Source organism: Heterocephalus glaber, unplaced genomic scaffold (genome assembly GCF_053883595.1).
Source record: "Heterocephalus glaber isolate CG9 unplaced genomic scaffold, H.glaber_assembly_v1.0 deba00001428, whole genome shotgun sequence".
NCBI lineage: Eukaryota > Metazoa > Chordata > Mammalia > Rodentia > Bathyergidae > Heterocephalus > Heterocephalus glaber.
In genome coordinates this window covers 23,676,849-23,700,936 of record NW_028258293.1, presented here as the reverse complement: position 1 = coordinate 23,700,936, position 24,088 = coordinate 23,676,849, and the positions used below count along the sequence as shown (strand labels likewise).

Sequence of the window (24,088 nt, the reverse complement as noted above, 5' to 3'; positions counted from 1 at the left end):
AGCTTTTCTTAACTTTCAACAGGTGACTTGGTTCAGAATGTCTTCCTAATCTTTCAGTTTCCTTATGGTGTTTTTTGTTTGTTTTATTTTGTTTTTGCATTTAAAAAGACGGCTAGCTTTCTGAGATTTCCTGTTTCCATTTCCTTACCGCACTTTTATCTTTGTCTTTTGTTTTTCTCTACTGCTTCTGTCCTGCTCAGTTTTTATTCTACTCCCAGCACTGTCTCCTTAGAGTTGCATTATGTCCCGAATCCTGGCTTGGTTCCAAGAGATCATAGGGCATAGACTGCTTCAACGCCTACGAGCCTTACTTTACAGCTCCCGGGGCAGGTACAACCCTTCGTGTTCCCTGCTGCTCTTGGATTGGCCCTCCGTTTCTCAGGAAATCCTTTTCGGCTGTTTTGGCGGTTTCCTGTCTTCAGGTTTGCCCAGTGCCTCATTGTTCCCCCTCTGCTTCTTTTCCCACAACTGCTGATAGCAGTGGGAATGAGGCTGTGGGTGGTTTGTCCTTACTTATTTGTACCTGAGGATTTGTGTGGCTCCCTTTCCCCATTTGTTAAAAATGTTAACTGTTGTAGGTTGTTTTACTGTCTAATTGCTTTAACATTTTTATGTGGGGATTTGGTTGCCTCTGCCATCATCTTCTCAGAATTACTCTGGCATAATTATTCTTGTTTTGTTTTGTTTTTGAGTCAGGGTCTTGATATGTAGCTCAGCCTGGCCTCAAACTCGCTTCAGTCCTCCTGCCTCAGCCTCCCAAATGCTGGGATTACAGATGTGCACCACCATTTCTGACCGGCTTCCTATTCTTATATGGAACAGAGACTGTAAGGTATTGGAGATAAAAGCCAAAGCAGGAAAAATTTTGGAAGAGAATTACAATAATGCAGTGAGGGTGTGGGATGAGGAGAGTGGGTAATAATAGATGTGAGAATTGGATTGTGGATATATTTTGAGTGTAGAAATTGCAAGATTTTGTGATGGTTGCCAGGTGTGGTGACACACACCTGTTATCCTAGCACTCTGGAGGCTGAGGCAGGAGGATTGCTGCAAGTTCAAGACCAGCCTGGGCTACATAGTGAGTTCAAGACTAGCCTGAACTATACAGCAAGAACCTATCTTAAAAAAAAAAAAAAGATTTTGTGATGGTCGGGATATTATGCATGAGAAGAGTCAAAGGTGACTATAATGATTTTGAGTGGAGCAACTAGAAAATGGGCTTCTCATTTACTGAAATTAGAAGATCCAAGAGGAACAGTTTTCTATGGGGAAGAGAAAGCGGAGCTCATTTTGCACCCTGTAGGTTGGAGTGCATGTTAGATATCCAAGCAGAGACGTGGAACAGGCAGTTTAACTGGGATTGCAATCCAGAGAGAGACCTGAGAGAGAGATAAATTTGGAAGCAAAGAGATGGTTCTTAAAGCCCTAAACCTGGGAGAGATCTGGGGGTAAACATAGATGTGGAAGAGTTCTGAAGTCTGAACTTGGGAGCATTATGTCATTTAGGTATGGATACAGTGGATATTATTTCTGAACATTTTGATCCTCATCAACTCTTTTTTTTTGGTACTGGAGATTGAATTCGGGTCCTTGAGCTTGCAAGGCAGGCCACGGAACCACTGAGCTAAATCCCTGGCCCCTCAAACACTCTTTTTGACAAGATTTTTGACAAACACTCATCTTGGCAATGAACTGGTTCCTACAAAGTTAAGGGGAGGCTAGGTTCAAGGGAGTTCTTAAGGCACTACCAAGGATGGCATACTTAACATCCTTTCACTCCTCGTCTTCCGTTCTGCAGAGGCCGGAGCACTACAAACTGCACTTTCCAGAGCCCCTTGCAGCTGGGTGTCATATGGAATTTAGGATCCACCAATTAGGTCTACATAAGACCTCAAAACCAAATTTAGTTGGCAAGAGGCATATGCCATCCACTCTGCAGATGGTACATAGCAGAGACACAGTGTTGTAGCTGGTGGCATGGCAATAACATCCCAATTTGCCAGTCAGCCCAAAGCTCTAAATATTTAGCCTAAACTATTTTTGTTTCTATTTAATTGCTCTACAATCTATTTGTTATGTTGTAATAATTCCTTTTCTATTTATACTGGCTAGGATAAATTTTATTCTCTGCACCTGAATTCAAACATAAATTCCCTCATGGCCTGGCCTTTGTGATATAGATGCATGTGTAGACTCATTCACAAGCAGGGAATGGATGTATGCAGGTGTGATAAGTGTGTACACACTCAGGGTAGAGACCAAAGTTGTGTGTGGGCTCTGGAGGGCACTAATGATCAATTATGGCAGGTGCTCCACTAGCAGAAGATGAAGAGGACAACTCAAACTCAGAATTCCTGATACCCAAGTTTCAGGGCCAGCCCAGCAATGCTGTTCAGATCTTCTGTGGCCCAAATGTAGGACTGGTGTGGCCCTGGAAGTCTCACCCAATCACTGATATCCTACAGGTCTGTGGCTACTGGCTTCGGGGCCAATACTTGCCGCCTAATTATAGTCAGCTTCATGAAGACTTGTACAACAACCTTCGAATCCAGCAGGCACTGACTATACAACAGGCACTCCTGGAGGTAAGAACAAAGGTTTCAGGAATGGGTTGCTCCCACTGATTTCTATCTTAGCCACAGCCTCTGCCTTCAGTATGTTTACCCTTAGGGCATGAAGCAGGAGGTGCAGGAATTCTGCAGGGAGCATCACTGGATAACAGACATTTATGAGTTCCTGCAAGCCTGGGGGCCTCAGAAGCTGGAGGATATGAGAGGCTGTCCCATCAAGAACTACATAACAGTGGTGAGCCAGCTGAATGCTTGGCAGGCCCTCGTCTCCAGTATGCCTGTCGAGCTGCTGACAAAAGGCAAGCTGCTGCTGCTGAGCTGCCGTGATATACAGGCAGAGATGGGTGAGTGCTGCTTGTCTTCCCTCCTTTCCTCCTTCCTTCCCTTCCTCTTTTTCTCCTTCCTTGCTTGTGTCTTATCTATATGGCCTGGATTGAGCTTAGAATGTCCTCTAGACCTTTGGCACAAGCCCCTCTTAGACCTTTGGAGCTTCTGGGTCTCAGCCCCTTTCCATCAAAGCTATGACCACCAACAGACAGCCTCTCTGTTGGCCCTGCTCATTCCCTCTATCCCTTAGGAATTGTGCTGCTATTACACAGCACTTTCTGTTCTTATGGTGTAGAAATAGCTTAAATCAAATGTGACAGAGGAAAAGCTTAGCTTGCTCCTGGGCCCCTGAGCTCAGTTTCTTCACAGAGATTTTTAGGAAATATAGGGTGCCTCCTCCCCACACGTGGCAGAGTCAAAATTTATGCCATAATTTGCCTGTGTAAAAACTTACTCTCTTTAACTTATCTTATCTTCAGTGGCTAGGGATAGGTGAACATACAGAACTTTCCCAATTAAAGAAACCTCTTTTTGTTTAAAGCAGCTACTTTGGTCTGATTTGGTATGTTTTGGGTATTTGATCAATCCAAATGCATATCACAGTTCTGGTTGCTTTCTACTCTCAAGTGCCCTCTGTTCCCCTTTCCTTTCCCTGGTGCCTTCTGGCTCTGGGGAGGGCTTGCTCTTCTCTGTATGGAGCACTGTATGACACCTCTTTGTCTGGTCTTGGCCCTGCAGACCTTGATGCTCCCAGTGCTGCAGCATCCTGAGAGGGTGTAGGTGGGCATGTTCACTCACACTCGTAGGGTCCAGAGTGCCTACCTTTCCTGATTTGGCCCCAGCTAGGCTCCTACTGGCATGGAGAACCCCTCGTCTGGTCTCTGTCCTAGGCTGGCCTCTCCCATAGTGTTTGCTTCAGGGTCCCTCACCACAAAAACCTCATCTGGGCCCACTGCTACCAACTCTCTGCTATCTTCTGTGTCTCCTGTCATTTGGATTAGATTTGAACCTCTTTCTGCTACAATACATCATCACACATCAGTTCTAATATGTGGTGACCATTTCATATCAGGACAAAGGCACCCTGAAAGGTAGTTTCCTCTTAAAGTTCCATATAAAACGTAGGAATCAAGAGCACCCTATTCTCTGTCTCCTAGCCCATCTCAGTCTCTTTTCTCTCAATACTTCCTACCCCTACTGGGTCAGTCTCTAAGAAATCTGATTTATAATTTGGTGTTGTCCCCTCTTTCTTCTTTGTCCCTTCCTATGAGAAGGATGGCTCATGCCAAGTGTCTCAGCTTAGCAGCTGGTCTTGAAGAGGCTCATGATGGCATAGATGAGGAAGTCAGTGATTTGTTCATCTAAGAAATAGGGAAGAGGATCTGTTTCCTCCTGCAGTCTCTAAGGATGGCAATGACCAGTAGTACCCTGTGGTATACTGTATCTAGTAGTAGACACCTCCTTTTCCTGCAGACCAGGATGCTATTGGACCCATGATCCCCTAGGCCTGCTTTCTTTACAAAGGAAAGAGGCTTGGAACTGGGGCCTAGAAAGAATTTGCTTGGACCACCCTGTCTTTATTCCTCAAGAGATTAATGTACAACCCTTGTTAACACATCCTTGTGAGCCACTGAAATTTCCTGCTTTTGTGCAGGGGGTTCACAATGGGGAGGCAGGAACAGGGAGGGCCTGTGATTCGTCTTCCTTCCTTTTGGGCCGGTTTTGCTCCACCATTTCTCAAGAAGTCTGTGTTCTCTTTCTAGTTTGTTAACTTCTTGATCATTAGTCCAGGATCAGCTGGACTCTTCAAAGGAGCAGTTGGAGAGAAAGAAGCACTGAGTTTAGAATCCTGACTGCTTTTTACTGGCTTTGTGACTTAATGTCACTGAGCTTTAGTTTCTTTGTTTGCAACCTGGGCATGCTAAACACTTGAGGTTATAGTAAAGAGGATTAAATGAGATGTTCACAATGCTCTTGGTGATACAGGAGATGAAATATGAAAATATTATATCTCCCAACCTGTTAGATGTCTGATGCACCGAGTTCATGTTCTCTAAAATCAAAGAATGAATTCTAGGAACAATGGAGGTTAAGAGTAGGAAGATATTTATTGATAGGATAGCTCCTGAGAGGCGGGAGGGGTCCTGAATGGGTAGCCGAGGACTCTACTTTTCAGAAAAGTTTTACAGAGCAAAACCTACATGGGTATAATGTGGTTTACAGCTATGATTAACCAATAAGGTTACAGGTATAGTCACTTAGGTAATAGAGATCCAATGGGGAAACAAGTCACGTAACAATTGTATATGGAAAGAACAAAGACTTTTTCTAGGAAGTGATGGGTCCAGAGGTCTTGGTCACCAATGGGGGTGGCTGATGTCTATTTAGTCTTCCTTAGGCCTGGTGTTTGTCTTTTTAGGAAGTACACAGGCCTAGTCATTTTGTCTTTATCTTGAGGCTAACAGATTTGCTTCTAGCCATGGTTGTGACATGTTTCACCTTTGTCCTGACTCTCTCAAGGGCCTAGCCTTGTCTGACTGCCTGTAATATTTCTATCTAACTCAGCTGTCTATAATATTAGCATTTATGGTGGCATGTGGTAGGCACTTAAAAAATTTTTAAATTTCATCTTAGTCTGTCCTGTCTGTTTCATCCTTCTTGCTGATCATATTTTATCTTCTTACCCTCTGACTCTGCTCCCCTTCTTCAAGGTCTCCCTTGAACAGTGAGTGGCATACTTACCCACCTTAGTAAGTTGGCCTCACCAGAAACTTGGAGTCATCCTTTACTCCTCTCTCTTTTTAATTCCACTGTATCCAACCTGTTGCCAAATCTTTTCCATTCTTCTGCTGCCTAAATATCTCTCAAATCTGTTTTCTTGTCCCAATCCCAAGGACCAGATATTTATCAAGCCATTGCTCCTTTGTACCATATGGTGTCGCTGTTGCACTCCCAGATGCCTCAGCCTGTCCGATGCTACTACAGTAAGTCCCTGACTTGTGAACAAATCAGATTCATTCTTAAAAAGTCCAACAAAGTGAATTTTACACACCTTTGACACAAATATACAGTGTAACACATAAAAAAACAAACCTTCACATCACCACTGGTTTTCCTCTTGCTTCTGGACATCCTGGGCTCTGACTGAGCCCTGTACACATATCGCACTGTACAGGACAAAACAGCAGCATAACGTGAGCCACTTCCACGATTCCTTCACATCCTCATAATGCGAGGTCTGTTTGTATCTGTGAATGTTCGCAACTCAAATGTTTGTGAGTTGGGGACTTACTGAAGTCCAAATGGCACCATTGCAGTGGCCTAGATACTGTCATGGGCCAGAGGGACATCTTGAAAAATTACAGTTTATATCCTCATATTCTGTTCCAACATATGGTGCTCCTCTCAGTAGATTTTTGTCAGCTTCAACCCTTGGTGGCTGAGTCTCTTGGTTAATTTCTCCAAAGCTCTAAGAGTGCCATGCCCAGTTATGCCTCAGTTACCTGCCCTTTGAACTCACTGTGCCACTTTCCAGTTGCAGAGATCCTAAGAGGAGGCACACTGGCTTACTTTTCACATAACACTTTCTTTATTTATCTTAGGGTTTTGGGGTTTTTTTGTTTTTTGTGTTTCGACAGGGTCTCACTCTATAGTTCAGGCTGGCCTTAAACTCACTATGTAGCCTGGGCTGGCCTCAAACTTGTGGCAATCCTCCTGCTTCAGCCTCCCAAGTGCTGGGATTATAGGTGTGTACCACCTCACCAGGCTTATTTATTTATTTAGGGGTTTTTGAGACAAGGTCTTGCTATGTAGTTCAAGCTGCCCTTGAACTCACTATGTAGCTCAGGTTGGCCTTGAACTTGTGGCAATCCTCCTGTTTATGCATTATATATGTTTATGATTAAACATTATATATTTGTTTGTATTTATAACTTGAGGTAAGCCAGGCTGCCTGAGTATGAATCCTTGTTCTAATCAACTTAATTAACTTCTCTGTGACTTAGTTTGCTTACTTGTAAACTAAGGAAAATAATAATTTTTTACCTAAAGGGAATTTTTCGAGGCTAAAATGGGTTAATATAGGTAAAGTGGATGGAATGATACCAAATTCTATACTGAATTTGGGGGTATACCATATTTCTATATTATGTTTTTCTAGTCTGTGAACATTTTAACATCTCTGAATTTAAGAAGTTCAGTTCTTATGATTGATGGCATGTCAGAGTTTAGATGACATCATTTTTTCCTTTTTAGTGATATATAAAATGATGATGCCTTTTTAAATTAGTGATATCTTAGATTTGATTAAGTATCATATCGGTATTTTTCTTGCCTTCTGAGAAAATGCAGTTGTTCATATAACCTAGGGCAGCTTCCAAAATTATCTTCTAACCCCATATTGTCCTAAGCTTCTTTCTTTTAATTATTAAAAACAACAGACAGGGGCCAGGGATTTAGCTCAGTGGTTTCGCCACCTGCTGCACAAGCAGAAGGACCCGAGTTTGGTCCCTGGTACAAAAAAAAAAAAAATTAAAAACAACAGACAGTACATCCTTCTGTTTCATCTACTTGGAGCATTAAAACTACTGCACAGATCCAACTCCAGGGACCATTCCCAGGAAGACTTTTCAAGCCTTCTCAGGACCCTTTCCCTTCACTATGCCTGTTTGAGGGTCCCTGGCTCTCAGAGAGGTTTTATCACACCATTTGTGATTGTCCAGCTGTTTATCTGCTTGTGCTATCTCACTGTGAGGAACTTTCGGTCTTGCCCATTCACTTGCCTACTGGTGCAGCACACCTTAATGCACAGCAGCTGGCTGGACACGAAACAGGGGTGCAGTAAGCATCCTGGCAGTGAGGGAATGAGTTCATTGTCTGGCTTCCCCTTCAGCCCACTCCCACTCTGGACCCACCGTACTCCCAGCACCCCCTTTCTTTTTCATGCATTCCCTAACACCTGACTCTCTTGTCTCCAGAGTCCAGGCTGGACAGCGTGAGGAAGGATATTCTTACACAGGTGCAGAATGAATGCTGGAGCCACAGTCAGCAACTGATGACAGAGCTCACAGGTTTCATGCAGGTCTTCCAGACCATCAGGACTGACATTCATGCCATTGCACAGTGCTCCCAGAAGGTGGGTTCTCCCCATTTATCCTTCCCTGTTTATCCAGGGCCCATCCTGCTCAGAGGCTCAGCACATTCTCTTCCTCCCAAAGGATGCTCTTAAAATATATTCACGTAAGTTATCTGCCTTCACTAATTCTTGCTCTGTTCACATGGCCCTCGGTTTCCTCATGCCAAGAGGAGACCCTGGTGTAAGGAAAGAAATAGGCTTCCTTTCAGAGATGTGTTTCTGCTCTCTGTGGCAGTCAGATAAGGCAATGTTGCCCTGTCATCAGAGTAACGGTCTGAGAGGTGAGATTGCCTTCAGAGAGACCTGGGTCAGAGGGGGATCTGATCCCAGATTGCCCTGATCTCAGTGAGTTAAAAGGCTGCAGCTGCCAGGGTTTAGCTCAATGGCTCCACTGCCTGCCTCGCAAGCACAAGGTCCGGACTTCAATCCCCCGGTACCAAAAAAAAATAGCAAAAAAAAAAAAAAGCTACAGCTAAGTCCAGAAGGTTGGACTGGCCTTTGAGATTGTTCTATAGAGGTATATAGGATTCTTTTGTTTTGGTACCGGGGAATCGAAATCGGGTCCTTGCGCCTGCGCAGCAGGCAGTGAAACCACTGAGCTAAATCCCCGGCCCTAGAGGTATATAGGATTGTGGTTGGTCTGGTCTCACATTGTTATCCTTGCAGTTGAATGAAGCCAGTGAACAGTACATCCAGCTGGAAGAGCGAATGGAATACATCCGGTCACTTCACAAATTCATCCGCAACTATTTTAACCTCTTTAGTGCTGAGAACGAAGCACTGGATATCTCGGTGAGGGGGTGATTTAGGGAGTCACCCACCTCCCGGTCTGCTTCCTCTACAACCACATCTATTCCACTGCCCTCTGCTTGTCCCACAGCTTCTGGATATGTGGGAGGCATTTCAAGTTGAGAAAATCCAGGCCTCGGAGTTCCTGCTCAGCAAGCAATATGCCATTGTGCCCAAGCTGCAACAGCTGATGGCAACAGCATTGGCCGAGCTGGAAGGCCTGCTTAAGAAGGCCCTTTCCGATCCCTTCATGGACCCTACACAAGAGCAGAGGAGCACTGAGTGCAAGCTCATCTCCCTGGAGAATCAGTTCAAGAACACAGCCAGCCGTCTCAGTGAACTTCACCATGCCTATGTCACCTTTACTGGTACTGAGGATCCCTACCCCTTCAACCATCACCCTGAGATAAAGGTTGGGGTCCTATGTCCTGTGTGATCCTAAGCAAGCCTGGGGAATCGCCTACCTTTGTTGGTCTCTTTTTCTCTTTAAAATATTAGTATTTATTTATTTATTTATTTATTTATTTATTTGGCAGTGCTGGGGATTGAACCCAGGTCCTTAGCACTGAGCTACAGCTCTGACCCTTTATTTTTTAAATTTTGAGGTAGGGTCTTGCTAAGTCACTAAGTTGCCAGATTAGGCTGTAAGTTGTGATCTTCCTGCCTCAGCCTCCCAGAGTGCTGCATTACAGGTGTATTTTGTTGATCTCTTTAATAAGCAAATATTTCAAGATGAAACCTTCATGTATTTGATAATTCAAGTGTTGCATTTAGGGTGGGGATACAGGGGTCTTACTGCCTAGTAGGGAAGGCAAATAGCTGAATATTTCATTAGAATGTGATAAGATCAGGGAGTAAAACTCCTATGCAGGAGAAAGGTGTGCTCATTGTAGAATTTGGCCTTTGTGTTTCGTGTAACCCTATACCAAGATACCGAGCAGTGTGCCACAAATAAGGACAAGTCTTGATGTTACAGGAGCCTCTACCTCCAGCCAGTCTACACTGGCTGTAGAGAAAAGGCTTCTGAGGTCCTCAGAGCTGCAGAAGGAGTCCAGGGCAGACTGAGCTTCGCCCTTCCAACAGCAGTGCAGCTAGGCTGGTTCCCTCCTGCACATAAAGCATTTGGTGGGCTTGAGTTTCTTTTCTTAGATTCAGTCACTTATATCCTCTGGAAGGCATATTATTTTGAAGTAACAGATTTTTTTCTTCAAACTTAGATATTGCATTGTCTTCTAATATTTAGCATTTTAGGCAAATCTGATGTTAAGTCCAACTTTTTTCTTTAGTATGGAATCTGTTTATCAATTATTTGATATCTGCTTTTGTGTGTGCTCTGGACTCTGTCTAGAATTCTCATGTGTATATTGAGTTCACTGGTCTCTCCTTCATTTTTTAATTTTCTTCATCACTCATTCCTTTATTCCTTTCCTTTGAGTTCTAGAAACAAGTTATGAGCTTGTGTAGTATTTACTCTGTATTTTCCATTGTATTTTAAAGCATACACACATTCTATGTGTATGTGTGCACACATGTATATGCATGTCAGTGTATATTTATATGTTTATATACATGCACATATTTCCTAGCTCAATTTGCTGATGTGGACAGGAAACAAAGACACACAGTGACAAGCCATCTTGTTCTCAGATTTTAGTTTCTAATCCCATTCTCCATTCTCTACTATAACAAACCAGGGGTCCTCAGAGAAAGGGATGATTCCAGGGCTGTACCCCAGGAAGGGTGGGAACAAGATGAGCATGGAGTCTAATTTTATACCAGAAAGTAAGGAAGTGTTAAATTAAACTAGAAAAGGCAATGGAAGTTTGTCACAAGGATACATAGTGGATGCCAACTGGCCAAATCTGGGACAATTTGAGAACCAAAATACACTAATATAGTAATAAATTCTAAACTATTGAAAAGCCAGAAATTTATTTATTCATAACAACAACAATAATAAGTAGATAAATAAAGAAGAAGTATAGACTCATCCTTACAATAGATTGCCAAGATCTGACTGGAGATCAGGATATGGAGAGGGGGGGTAGAGTGGGAAAATTATTTTGCTACCATCAGAGTAAATACTGGATCATATCAGATGGATTGTCAATGGATGCCAATCTAGGGCAAGCTTAGTGAAGAGCAAAATACTTGCACTATTTTGGACAGTTACCCCCAGAGACTACTTATTAGTTGCAAAGGAAAAAAAAAACAAACATCAATTAGTGGAGAAATTGGATAACAATTTGATCAAAATTAACATCACCAGTGAAGGGCACACGGACATTCATGTGCCTCCAGATGTGATACCTGGAGAAGGACAGACATCACCTAGGCAGTAGTCCACTGAGGGAGAATAACATCATGAAAACAGAACGTGACTAACTTTCTATTAACAAGAAAGAGGGAAGAGGCTCTGTATTTTACTTTGAAAATGTCTACATTTTCAGATAAAGAAAAGCTGTAGGAATGTTCTAGATTAAAAGAAGCTAGGGCCGGGGATTTAGCTCAGTGGTTCCACCACCTGCCTCGCAAGCACAAGGTCCCAAGTTCGATCCCCAGTACCAAAAAAAAAAAAAGCTAAAAAGACATGACAAAGAAGTGTAGTACTTAACCCTAGATTAGCTGCTGTACTTGAGGGGAAACAATATGATGAAGGGTACTATTTTTTTCAAGTTTTATTTTTTATTAGTACATGTTTGCAGTACATAAAGATCACATTCCTCGTGGGAAATTGGAACATGTACATAACACATCTTAATTCCTTTTTCATTCCCCTTCCCTCCCTAGTCTCTTCTTCTCTCTTATCTTTTGGTCTCCCTCCCATTTGTGAAAGATTTATCTTCCTGTTTCCTATTATCTATCTTTTATTTTGTTCTTTATTTACATTTTGAGTTTCTCATGCAAGAGAAACCATGTGATGTGGTTTGTGTTTCTGATTTATTTCACTTAATATTATGGTCTGAAGATGCATCCAATTTCTTACAAATGACTCATTTATTCTTCTTTATGGCAGGGTAGGACTCCATTGTGTGTAAATACCACATTTTCTTTATCCATTCATTTGTTGATGGACATATAGGCCACTTCCAAGATTTAGCTGTTATGAGTTGTGCTCCTATAAGCATGGGTGTGCATATATCACCATAATATGGTGCCTCTAATTTGGGGGAAAATCCTAGAAGGGTAGTAGCTGGGTTGAATGGAATTTCTATTTTTAGTTTTTTGAGGAATCTCCATGCTGATTTCCATAGTGGTTGTATTAGTTTACATTCCCACCAACAATGTAAAAATGTTCCTTTTTCCCCACAGCGTCTCCAAAATTTGTTAATTATTTGATTTCTTGATGATAGCCATTCATTCTGGGGTAAGACGGAATCTCAATGTTGTTTTAATTTATATAATAGCCGGCAATATTGAACACTTTTAATGTATTTATTGAAATGTGGACAATAGAAAGTATTATAACAATGTAATATAAGAATTTGACAGTTGCACAGTGATTATGTAAGAGACTCTCCCTATTCTTGGGAAGCATGTACTTGAGTATTTTGAGGTGAAGGGCTACCTATGATTTATATAACTTACCCTGAAATAATTAAGAAAAATTGTGTGTTTGTATGTATATTCATATGCCTATAAACACACAGACCATGCAAACGGAGCCAATAATGCAAATGGTTGAAATGTTATAATAAAAGGGAAATCTGGATAAGAGATATACAGTATTAGTAAGACAGTAGTCAGAGGTATTCATTTTCCTCTTTTTTCTTGCACCTTTAAATATTTTGAAATCACTTCCAGATAAAAAGGTTTTGAAATACAATGAAAATTACTGAGAAGATACCACAGAAAATAGCCATCAAAGAACGTCTATCTTTTTTTCTTTCTTTCCTTTTACAGTATTGGGGATCAAATTGAAGAAACACTGAGCTACATCCCCAGCCCTTTTTTATTTTATTTTGAGACAGGGTCTTGCTAAATTGCCCAGGCTGGCCTTGTATGTTTGATCCTTCTTCCTTAGTCTTCTGGGTAGCTGAGATTACAGATGCACTACCATACCTGGCTAGGGTGTTTACTCTGAGTCCTCAAGTTTGTCTTTATCTTTGCATGTGTTTGGACATATCATGTCTTCCCTTTCTCATGGAGGAAGTCATTTGACAAATCTGGTGCCAAGGCAAGTCAAGGTGCTGTCAAAAATTCTGTGGGTCGCGGGCTGTGGTGGTGTGCACCTGTAATCCCTAGCTACTCAGAGAGCTGAGGTAGGCAGATTGGGAGTATGAAGGCAGCTTTGGCAATTTAGTGAAACCTTGTCTCAAAATAAGGGACAAAAAAGGCTGGGGATGTAGCTCAGAAGTAGAGTGTGCCAGAGTTCAATCACTTGTACAGAAGAGGAGAGGGAGAGGGAGAGAAGAGAGAGAGAAATTCAATGGGTCTCTAGCCCAAACTTTTGCATTCAGACAGAGAGATTGAACGAGTTCAGATTTTATTTTTTGTCAAATTTGAGCTCTGATAAATGTTTCCAAGTGTTTTAGTATTGATATCATTCATCATTCAGATGAATGATGTTCACACATCAAATGCATAATTTCCAGCAGTTGGGTGTAAGTCTCTCTTTTCCTCCCCCTCAGGAACTATACAGTGGGCCAGGGATTTAGCTCAGTGGTTCTGCCACCTGCCTCGAAAGCGCAAGGACCCGAGTTTGATCCCCGGTACCAAAAAAAAAAAAATTAAGAACTATACAGGAATTCAAGTGAATGAGAATGACAATCCTATAGCAATGACCTTGACTGCGAGCTCATGTCTTTTAAGTACATTATAAATATCAGTACTATAATTATTATTAATTACAAATTACTTTTGGCATTTATCTCACACTTGATTGTAAATAGTTTGTTAAGATCTAATGCAGTAGCTTGTGAAATTGAGTGCATAACTGCCATAAAAAACATGATGAGGAACTTCAGCATTTACCCCTACTAGGGCCAAATCTCATTCCATATTTATGTCCCTGAAATTCTCTCTCTTTTTTTTTTTCCTGAAATTCTCTTGGGCTGAGAATTCATTCACTCATTCATTCATCAACACATAGCTGTTGAGTGCCCACTATGTACCAGGCTTGAGGTACATCACTGAGCACACAACAAAACTCCTCCCCTAGCAGACCTGAATTCTAGCTGGAGAGAAAAACAATAAATACTAAACATAAAATATAACTAAATTATGTAGTACAGTATATTGGAAAGTGTCTAGAGAAAAAGAATAGAGCAGGTTATAGAGAGGTTGAGAATGCCAGGGAAGGTCCATAACAATTTATTTATTTATTTGTTTATTTATTGTACCGTGAATCGAACTCTGGGCCTCTCACTTGCCAGGCAGGCACTATACCCTAAGCTACATCCCTGGCCCTAATAATTTTTAATGTGATAGTCTGCATGGGCCTTAGTAAGAAGGTACTTTTTGAATAAGGGCATGGAGTTGGTGAAAGCTTGAATCATGTGGTTTTCTAAGGAAAGAGTGTTCCAGAAAGAATGAATTGCAAGTCAAAGGCCCTTAGCAGGAGGGAGCACGCCTAGTGTGGTACCTGAGCAACAGTAAAGAGTCCAGCATGGCTCCAGTGTGTGAGATGGAGATTAATAGAAGGGGAACCCTCCCATTTCACTGCCATCATGTTCTCCCACACATTCTTTCTTTGGAAAGTTCCTGTTGAACTGAACAATTTACACATACCCACCCCCTGGAATCTCTCTTCTGTCATCATGGGCCCTTGGTTGACTATTCCCTAAGTAGCCAGGTCTTAGCCAGCCCTATCCCACAGCAGATGAAAGTCCTGTGCCCTTGCCAATCTGTGGGACCCGTCCTATCGTGCTGCAGCAACTCATCTGGCACCTGTACCGAGTCATCTCTGAAACTTTGAGCGAGTGGAAGTGCATAGCTTTTGTCAAGGTACTGACTCTCCTCCTTGGAGCTCCTTCCTGGGAGGAGGATTGAGGAGAATGGGGGGGGGGTCCCTCAAACTGACAGTGAGCCCTTCTCCTGCAGTTCAGTCTGTCTATGGCCCAGGAGAAGACAGATGGCTGGCTGACAGAGGCGGCTCAGATGAGCACAACTCTGGGGGTGCACAACCCAGTGCTGCAGCACTGCATGAGCATGCTGGAAGAGTTTTGAAGCTACCTGCCCTTGCTCACCAAGCTGGGCAGCTTCCAGAGGCAGAACCTTAATTATCAGTCCCTCCTAAGAGGTGAGTTTGGTTAAAGCCAGAGGGGAGGAGGAAACGATGAATAAGGGTTTAGAACAACTCAACAACTTAGTTCCCTGCTGGTCCTGCTAGAAATGCCTTTCTAGGTTGCTCCCTATGCTCTCTCACATACCATAACCACCTTCACCAGCCCCACCCCAAGGGGAAAAAGAAATTCTATTGTCCCTTATTACCATGTAGGATCTTCTCTGTGGATGGGGCCTAGGCTCAGGCTGGCATCTTTGCTCTGAGTCCTTAGTTGTGCTGTGAGATCTGCAGTCCAGGATCTAAGCTGGGTTGGTCTAGGTGCTGGGCCCTGAATCTAGGGCCTGGGCTTAGGGTAGAACTGAGCTCTTGGACATGGGCTAGACTCTGCCACATACTGGATGTTCTGGCTCATCTCTTCTACCTTCATTCAGCCTTAGGGGTAGGCAGTCTCCAGAGTATGGAATTCCTGACACTGGGTCAGCTGCTCACCTGTCCATTGCTGGAATTTGCAGATCGAATCAACCAGGTGGGGCCCACAGGAAAGGAAAGAGAGATGGTCCAAGCCCAGGACCTGTAATAGAGACAGTCAAGGCCAAGCAGTCCCTTGAGATACAGGGCCAGTGAATGTTGGCATGTGGGTGAGTGGGAGTTGGGCATTGAGATTTCTGACCTCCCCGGAGGAGAGTAGGAATAGTCTCCTTAACTGTTCAGGTGAAGATCTGATGGGTGGTTCTGGACTGTGTGACTAATAACTCCCCCGGGAGAAGGAAGTAGGTGTCAGGCTCAAAGTGTTAAGCACACGGAATGGCAGATGAACCCCAACATTTACTCTGTCTGCTCACAGGAGCTTTCTGAAAGGGTGGGTTTTGGCCCTGGGCCAAAGTCATTAGATGCTACTGATAGCCTATCTTTGAAGCCTCATGGTCCCACTCTTCCCTGAGCCATTAGCCAGTTCTGGCTTCTGAGACCCAGCTGTTCCAGGTCTGGCAGTGTGACAATGAATGGATTCGTGCTCAAGAAAGCCTGTGGCAGTTGCAGCAGGACTGGGAAGTACGCCAGCTGCGCCTGGTCAGCTTTATCCTGCACGTACCTTACGAGTCCTCACCCTCCGAGCACTCCAAGAGGCAGTCTGCAGCCCCCAGAGGGAAGTGGTGGGGAAGGATAGTGCCACCTTCATTCTCTCAGGTAAGACTCAGCCCTCATGACCCTGTGACTTCCTCCTGCTGAGAGCTTTCACATTTTCAGCTATCACATCCACCAATCCCTTCCAGATCTGTCGTTAGCCAGGGCCCCATCCTTAGGGCCTGAAGCCTCATTCTATTCTAAGACTGTGTCTTCCATGTAGCTCCCATACTGTCTCTGTGGGAGACTGCCACACACATCCTCCTTTCACTTGATGCCTGTCTCCTTTATTGAAGGTCCTCTCGTTCTGGGTGTACTCAGAAATTCCCCCTGGTTATTTCTCTCCATGCTTCAGTACTCTGCCTCTAGATTGCATCTGATGCCTGACTCAGCCCCACTCACTTGTACTTTTTCTTTCCCTCGTTAAACTGACCATAAGACAAACACTGGAAACCCAGAGATCATACATAGTAGCCCTGTCTTTTAGAAAATCCCAATCTGTGAGAGACAGATGATAGCACCCAGATAAGTGCATGCTGTTGCACCTTACTGACGGCAGTACAGTCTCAGAGAGGGAACTCATTCCAAAGACCAGGGAGAAATCAGGAAATCTCTGCTTGAGTGGAGGCCTCAGGCTGACTTTTGAAGGAGCAGGACTTTGCCAAACTTGCAAGGTGAGAAGAGCATGCCAGAGAGAAAACAGCACGTGTATAAACATCCAAAATGACATTGTTGGGGAATTGCCAGTGGAGGAGAAATCCTCCAACATAATCAGAACCTAATGAGCGAATCTAAACATAGTTAAATTGGGTTAATCATAAAATATTATGTATAAAAAATAAGTAAAATATGATGTGTATATGACTTCAGATTTTTATTTCAACTAAATATATGTGTAATATATTTTTTGCATTTACTTAACACACTTTTTATTGTAAGGACAAGAGATTTTCTTTGACTTGGGGTCCACGATTGCTCTCACTACCTTTCTTGAATTATGGCTTGTTGTCTATTTTTATTTTCACTTCTGTGAATCTGGCTAGCAATGTGAAGGCACTTACAAAGTAGACTGAGTGCAGAACTTTTCTAGACTTTTATTATAATTTTGCAATTTTATGAAGCAAGAGAATCACAAGTTCAAATCCCACCTAGTGAGATATTATCTCAGAAAAAAAACATTGCAAAAGCTAGAGAATTGGCTGAGTGGTGGAGCAACCCTGGGTTCAGTCCCCTGTAAAACACATACACGCACACAAATTGAATTGCCTATATCCAGTAATATGTTTTTGTTGGGTTTTTTTTGGTACCAGAGATTGAACTTGGGACCTTGCACTTGCGAGGCAGGCGGCAGAACCGCTGAGCTAAATCCCTGGCCCCTGCAGTAATATGTTTTTATAAACTCACCTTTACTGAAGCTTTCTGTAGTTTCCATAGAAACAGCAACTCTTTTCCTAGCCATATTTCAGTTAACAAAATATTAGATTAAATTCTATAATTTAAAATGTGATATAATAGCGCATAAAATTGTTTACAAATGGTCTGTCTCTTGGTGATCAAACAGTTTAGTGGGAGCAAAAATGTTTGGCTCATCTACAGAATAGTAGAATACAGAATAGCTTGATATTAGTAAGTTTCAGTTGAGTTATGGCCATTAGTCAATATATTTTATGATAAGAATGGAAATATCCACTGGAAGAGCTTGTAATTCGCTGGAGCTGGAGCCCAGAGAGTTCTGGAAGAGGAAATGAGACAGATGGAGCTACAAAGGTCAGATCATGCAAATTCTTGGGAGCAACATTAATTATTTATCCAAGAATACAAAAACAATGGAGTGTTTTTGGTGGGGAAGTGACATGGTCAGACATCAACTTAATATCACCCTGGTTTTATTTATTTTCTTTATTGGTACACTTTAGATATACACAATGATCACATTCATCATAGGGAATTTGTACCTGTACATAACATATCTTGATTCTTCTTTTCCCATTCCCCTCCCCTCCCTTCAAACTTTTCCCCTCTCCATTTACAAAAGTTTTGCTTCCATTTTTTTCCTTCTATTCTCTCATTTTTGCCTTTTCACTGCTTTCCCTTCTCCTTTGTTTGTTTGTTTGTTTGTTTTTGGTACTGGGGATTGAACTTGGGTCCTTGCGCTTGCGCAGCAGGCAGCAAAACCACTGCGCTAAATCCCCGGCCCTCCCTTCCCCTTTGTCCCCCTTCTTGTTTCCCTTCCAATCTGAACATTTTCTTCCTACTTCTCATATATATATATATATATATATATATATATATATATATCATCCATTTTGGTCCTTATTTTACCCTTTTGGCTTCTCACACAAGAGAAACAATGCAATATTCAAACATGTATCACTGTGGTTTTAATATAGAAAATGAATAGAAGGAAAGCAAAGAGTGGAAATAGCAAGATCAGTGAAGAGAAAATTGTAATCCCAGTGAAAAGAAATTGTGGCCTAGATTGGGACATTAGCAATGGAAAAGAGAAAAGTAGATGTACTTGAACTATGTATGAGTCCAACTGGGCAAGATGTGTAACTGGTCCACCTTCTGCATGAAGGAGAATGTATGTCTTTTCTACTTTAACATAGATGGTTCTTATCACCCAAACTCTTTGTCCTTATCACCTCTCCATGACCAATATTTGGTTAAGGGTTCCTCCCTCAGCTATCTGGAGCACATTGACAGATGGTGTTCATGTCTCGCTTATTAAGGATTCATAAGTTTTAGTGTTGACTGATAGATACGAAGACTGGGGTTTTGCAATTAACACTTGTATCAAGACTCAAACAATATTACCTTTCCACTTTGGACCTGAGCACATTTTATACTGATCGTTTTGCCCATTTCTGACCCTGAGTCCATGCTTTTCTGTATTAGCTTTAGATTTTTCTGCTCTTAAAAATAATCAATGAAATGCATAGCGCAGGGTACAGGCTCTGGATAGTCTGAACCTGGAGCTGTCTCTGAGCATAACTTTAGACACCTGGGTCCTCTTGTCTTTATTTGAGCTCGCAGACCTTCCCTTAACTTTGATCGCTCCTAGCTTTCCCTTCTGTCTCTAAGCTGGAGTTTGCATCAAGCATCTTTAGGGTTGGGATTTCTCTCTAACGTTTCTCTTTTCTTTCTGCACCAGGCTTCCTTTTCCCATCAACTCAGGGCATGTTGACCAAGGATCACATTTTATGGTGGCGACATGCCATAAAGTTAGTGATTTTATCCACACAAATGAGCCCAAGATGATGGAGCTTCTATGTATTTAACACTTACCCCAGGAAGTTAGGTTGTTGCAGGGTTAGGGATATCTAATAATCATTAACTCTCCCCTTTGGATTCTTAACAAAACGAGAGCAAGAAGATATTTGAAAAAAAGTACAATACTTGAACTATTACCCCCAGAAATTGTGTTTATATACTGTGATGACACACACGGTGTGGATCTAGGTCCAGTGATACTTCATGCTACCTCTTCATAACCTTCCCAAAACCAGTTGAAAACTTGATGTCTGTGTGAGTATGCAGAGGAAATTTGAAATATACTTACTCAGGTAGCTTCATGGATTGTGGCCTGCCTCATATGTCTTAGAGCACAAGAGGTGGGCCTTTTCGTCCATAGGGAGATGGAAGAAGCACATAAAATGAATGGACAGAGGAGCTAAAAATATTGCTCCAATATTCTTTCTAGAGAGTAGAAATTATTCCACTCTAAGAGCAGGATACTGAGTATTTTCTCCCCAACAAGAGTCCTGTATTGGAGAACGCTACATCTGTCTGCATCAACCTTCTCTCTCAACTCTTCTTCCATTCTCACCTTAGTGTTCCTAACTTAGTTCCAGCCCTAGTCTTATGTGGAATGATGGAATAACATTTTAAGTAGTATCACAGAGCCAAGTGCTAAGACATGAAAGAAAATTTTGGTCTCAGCTTTTCTACCAAGATCCCTTTTGTCCAAGAATGTGTACCTTTCTATAAAAGTATTATATAGGGACATGGAACCATTGAGCCCTCCTCCCAGGCTGAAGGCTCTAGTTTATCAAAGAACTTCCATGGAACTATATGGATAGCAATAGTAAGTAGCTGGGAAACCAGCTGGTCTGGTGTCTTCCTGCAGGCCCTGGAAGAAGGAGAAGTTTCTTTTTTCCCTGTTTTGAGACCCCAGTATTCTACTGGTTCTACCAGACTGGCCAATGAAATCCTTGAAGATAGAAAGGGCTTCAAGGTCTCTGTAGCTGCCTCCCCCAGAAGGTCATGCTAGTCTGTTCTTTTCTGCCCAGTACCGCCCTTGCCCACATGGAATGAGGCCAGCTCAGCTCAGCTGTAACTGCCAATTCAGCTCTTTGCTCCTTAGACTACAGAAGCTTACAAGATTCCATCCAGAAAAGTCTTCAGGCATCGTTCAAGGTCCTGGCCATCCAAAAGTCAGGAGACTTACACAAAATAGCTTTGGAGTGGGTGACCATCATGCAAGGCCTGGGTAAGTGCAGGCCTCCAGCTGGCCTTGAGGGTGGGGCCTGAGGTTGAATGGCCCAGTCATGGGGGTGAAGGGTGGGACTGGATGGGAGAAGATTTTAAAAGACAGAGTTAGGACTTCCTTCAGGAGCATTTCTTGGCATGAGGTGAGGTGGTCTTTATTTACAGTGAGTTTTATTTCCCATAACAAGGTCCCTGGGTCCTGCTGAATAGAGTAACTAGGCTGGGCTGGTGAGGCACCCAGGACACCAGGAGTAGGCTGCACTTCAGGCAGAAGTTAGAACCCTATTATCTCCCTTTAGTGTTCCTCTGGCTGCTCACACAGGTGCCCTGCTGGAGGTGTGGATGGCTTTCCAGCAGAAATGGATTTTTCTGAATAAAGTTCTACATGAGATGAAGATCCAGTTTCCTAGTGCCGAGCTGGTAGGGAAGGGAGTGAAGCAGAGTGGGCAAGAACTCCTGAATAGTGGGATGCAGGGTGGGAGGGGGAGCTACCACTTCATATTTGCCTTCGCTTTGACTCTTTCCACAGTACACTCGTTTCAAGGCTATGGATGATCAGTATCGGATGCTGATGCGCATCTCTGTAGCTGACCCTATGGTTCTGTCACTTATAGTGCCCAATGCCAAGAGAAGACCCTACTTTCAAGGTCAGCAGCTACAACAGCAGCTGCAAGCAGGATCAGTGGAGCTGGAGGGCATTATCATGGCTCTGGAGACTGTGCTGTATGGGGTGTGTGCCCACTTCCCCCGCCTCTTCTTCCTCAGTGACAGTGAGCTGGTGGCCCTGCTGGCTGCCCCTCTAGAGCCTTGTGAGGCCCAGCTATGGGCACGACACTGCTTTCCTGCTGTGCATGCTGTAAGCTTCAAGCCCAGCCCAACTGATGAGAAAAACATGGATGACCGAGAGTCAAGCCCAAGCAGACAGACTCAAATGGAGGCACTTGCTGTGCTAGGGGAAGATGGGGAGGAGGTGAGGCTGCCGGGGCCCCTTCTTTTGCATCCAGATCTCCCCATGTGGTTGGCCTGTCTGGAGAACTATCTGCGCTTGGCACTCGTGTACATGTTGCAGGACTGTGTGGCAGCTGGTCTTGCAATGAGACCTTCCATAGGTGAGACCTTTAAGAAGCTGCCTCAGCAAAGCCAGCTGCCCCTACAACTAAATGTCCAGCACTGGCTAGATTTAGTCCAAGCCTTCCCTTGGCAATGTATAATGGTGGCAGAGGAGGTAGTGTGGCGGGTCGAGATGGAGGAGGCTCTGCTTGAGATGGGGACCCTGGCCATGACACCCAGGCATATACAAAAGCTCGAGCTACTGGTGCAATTTATTCGAGCCCAGAGGAGCTCCCAAGGAGGGCAGCCCCTACTTTCTGTCCGCCAGGCCAGCCTTCTCAGTGCTCTGCTGGTTATGGCAGTGACCCACTGGGATATAACACAGCTGCTGGAGAAGCACCAGGTCAATGATCTGACAGACTTCCACTGGGCTCGCCAACTCAAGTACCACAAGGGTTCACCTCACTTGGTCCCCCAAACCCCTCTGCAGAGCCTTAAGACTTTTGCATCCACTGAGCCTTCCCAGCCACCAGCTGCCTGCTGGATAGATGTGCTGGGTAGGTCCTTCCTGTATCATTATGAGTACCTGGGTCCCAGACTGGGGCCTGTACCCTGCCTGCTGCTTGAGCGTGCAGTGCTAATTCTGTTATTGGCCCTGGAGGAGGTGGCCTGTGGGACCCTAGTAGGCCCTGATGGCGTGGGCAAGACAAGCACGGTGAACAGCCTGGCACAGGCTCTGGGCCGCCAGCTGGTGATGGTGCCATGCTCGCCTTAGATAGAGGCCCGATGCCTGAGCAGCCACTTGCTGGGCGCCCTGCAAAGTGGTGCCTGGTTGTTGTTGGTGGGAGTTCACCACCTACCTTCTGGCTTACTCTCTGCCCTAGGCCAGCGCTTGGCTGAACTGCACTGCCTCTATGCCCCACGGTACCAGGAGGCATCCCAAAGCATCTGCACCGCAGACCCCACCAAACCCCAGATCCTTGGCAGTGGCTTGTTTGAGAACCATCATGTGTCTGTATGTCTTGGCTATGGCTGTCTCCTGACACTGCGTGCCCTGAGCCCTGCTGTGCCTGCCAACCTGCATCTGCTATTGCGACCTGTGGCACTGGCACTGCCTGACCTGCAGCAAGTGGCAGAGCTGACTCTGCTTGGTGCAGGGGTACAAGATGCCTCTAGCATGGCTACCCGCCTATCTAAATTCTTCTCCCTAGAGTGTGAGCTGGTGTCTGGGGCCCTGCCCTGCCACTTGCCACTGCTCAAGCAGATACTGGAAGAGACAATACAGACACTATATATGACCAAGGAGGAACTCAAGTCCCAGGATTCTAGCAGCCTAGCTGCCACTGAGGAGGCTGCCTTACTACGCGCTCTGCTACACTCACCGCTGTTCAGCCTTGGTGGGCTCCGCCTGCACAACCTCCGAGAGCTGCTCTGTGGGATTTTCCCTAGTGCTAGCCAAGTGCTGGCGGAGCCTATGACCCATAGGCTGATGAAGTCCCTGGTGGCAGACGAACTGCAACAGGTAGATCTGCATCCAAGTCCCGACCTTATAGGGTCCCTGGAGCAGCTCAGTGAGGCCCTGAGCCGGGCCTCAGGCATTCTGCTCCTGGGTCCTGCAGGGAGTGGTAAAACCACTTGTTGGCACAGCTTATTTAAGATTCAGAATTGGTTGGCAGCCATGGAGAAAACCTTAACCCAGAGATACCAGTCTGTGGAAATTACTCACATGTACCCCAGTGTGCTTAGCTCCCAGGAATTCCTGGGATGGCTAGAGGGCCCCTACTGGCACTAGGGTATCTTTCCCAGGCTACTTCATGCAGCCCCTCATTGTAGCAGCATGGGCCCAAAGGAGCAGACTGAGGAATCAATGGGGATCCAGCACTGGGTAGTATGTGATGGGGCCTCTAGTGCTGCTTGGCTGGACTCCATCACTTGCCTTCTGAGTGACCCGCCTCAACTTAGCCTCCCCAATGGACAACAGATAGCATGACCCCCAGGTACTTTGTTTTTGATGGAGGTAGCCGATGCAACAGGTATATCCCCTACATTGGTGGGCTGTTGTGCCCTAGTCTGGTGTTGCGGGGAACAGACTTGGCAGAGTATGTTTAGCATCCTGATGGCAGCCCTGCCTCGTGAGTACCACCTGCAGCCCCAGACAGTTGCTGAGCTCAGCCACCTGGCTGATGGTCTGGTGCCTGCAACGTTCCAATTCCTCACTCGAAAGGGTGCTAGTTCTTTGCTGCAGGTACATGGGCATCAGACTGTTTGCCCAGGAGTGGCTGAAGTCACCAGCCTGGCTCGCATCTTGCGTAGTCTGCTTGACCCCCATCTGCGCCTAGATGAGGAGGAGAAGGCACATGATCCAGGTGGGAGGATAGA

At 44.3% G+C, this 24,088-nt stretch overlaps 1 protein-coding gene across 1 annotated transcript in view; it reads left to right on the top strand.

The window, feature by feature from the left end:
- Dnhd1 (dynein heavy chain domain 1) overlaps positions 1–24,088 on the top strand; it is a 67,142-nt gene that overhangs the window by 20,149 nt on the left and 22,905 nt on the right. The window contains 13 exon segments of the mRNA XM_013064939.3: positions 2,320–2,585; positions 2,671–2,914; positions 7,874–8,031; positions 8,698–8,849; positions 8,851–9,188; positions 14,639–14,766; positions 14,863–15,061; positions 15,478–15,572; positions 16,028–16,175; positions 16,178–16,231; positions 20,535–20,660; positions 20,982–21,079; positions 21,189–24,075. Coding sequence (XP_012920393.2) covers positions 2,320–2,585; positions 2,671–2,914; positions 7,874–8,031; positions 8,698–8,849; positions 8,851–9,188; positions 14,639–14,766; positions 14,863–15,061; positions 15,478–15,572; positions 16,028–16,175; positions 16,178–16,231; positions 20,535–20,660; positions 20,982–21,079; positions 21,189–24,075 — 4,893 coding nt within the window.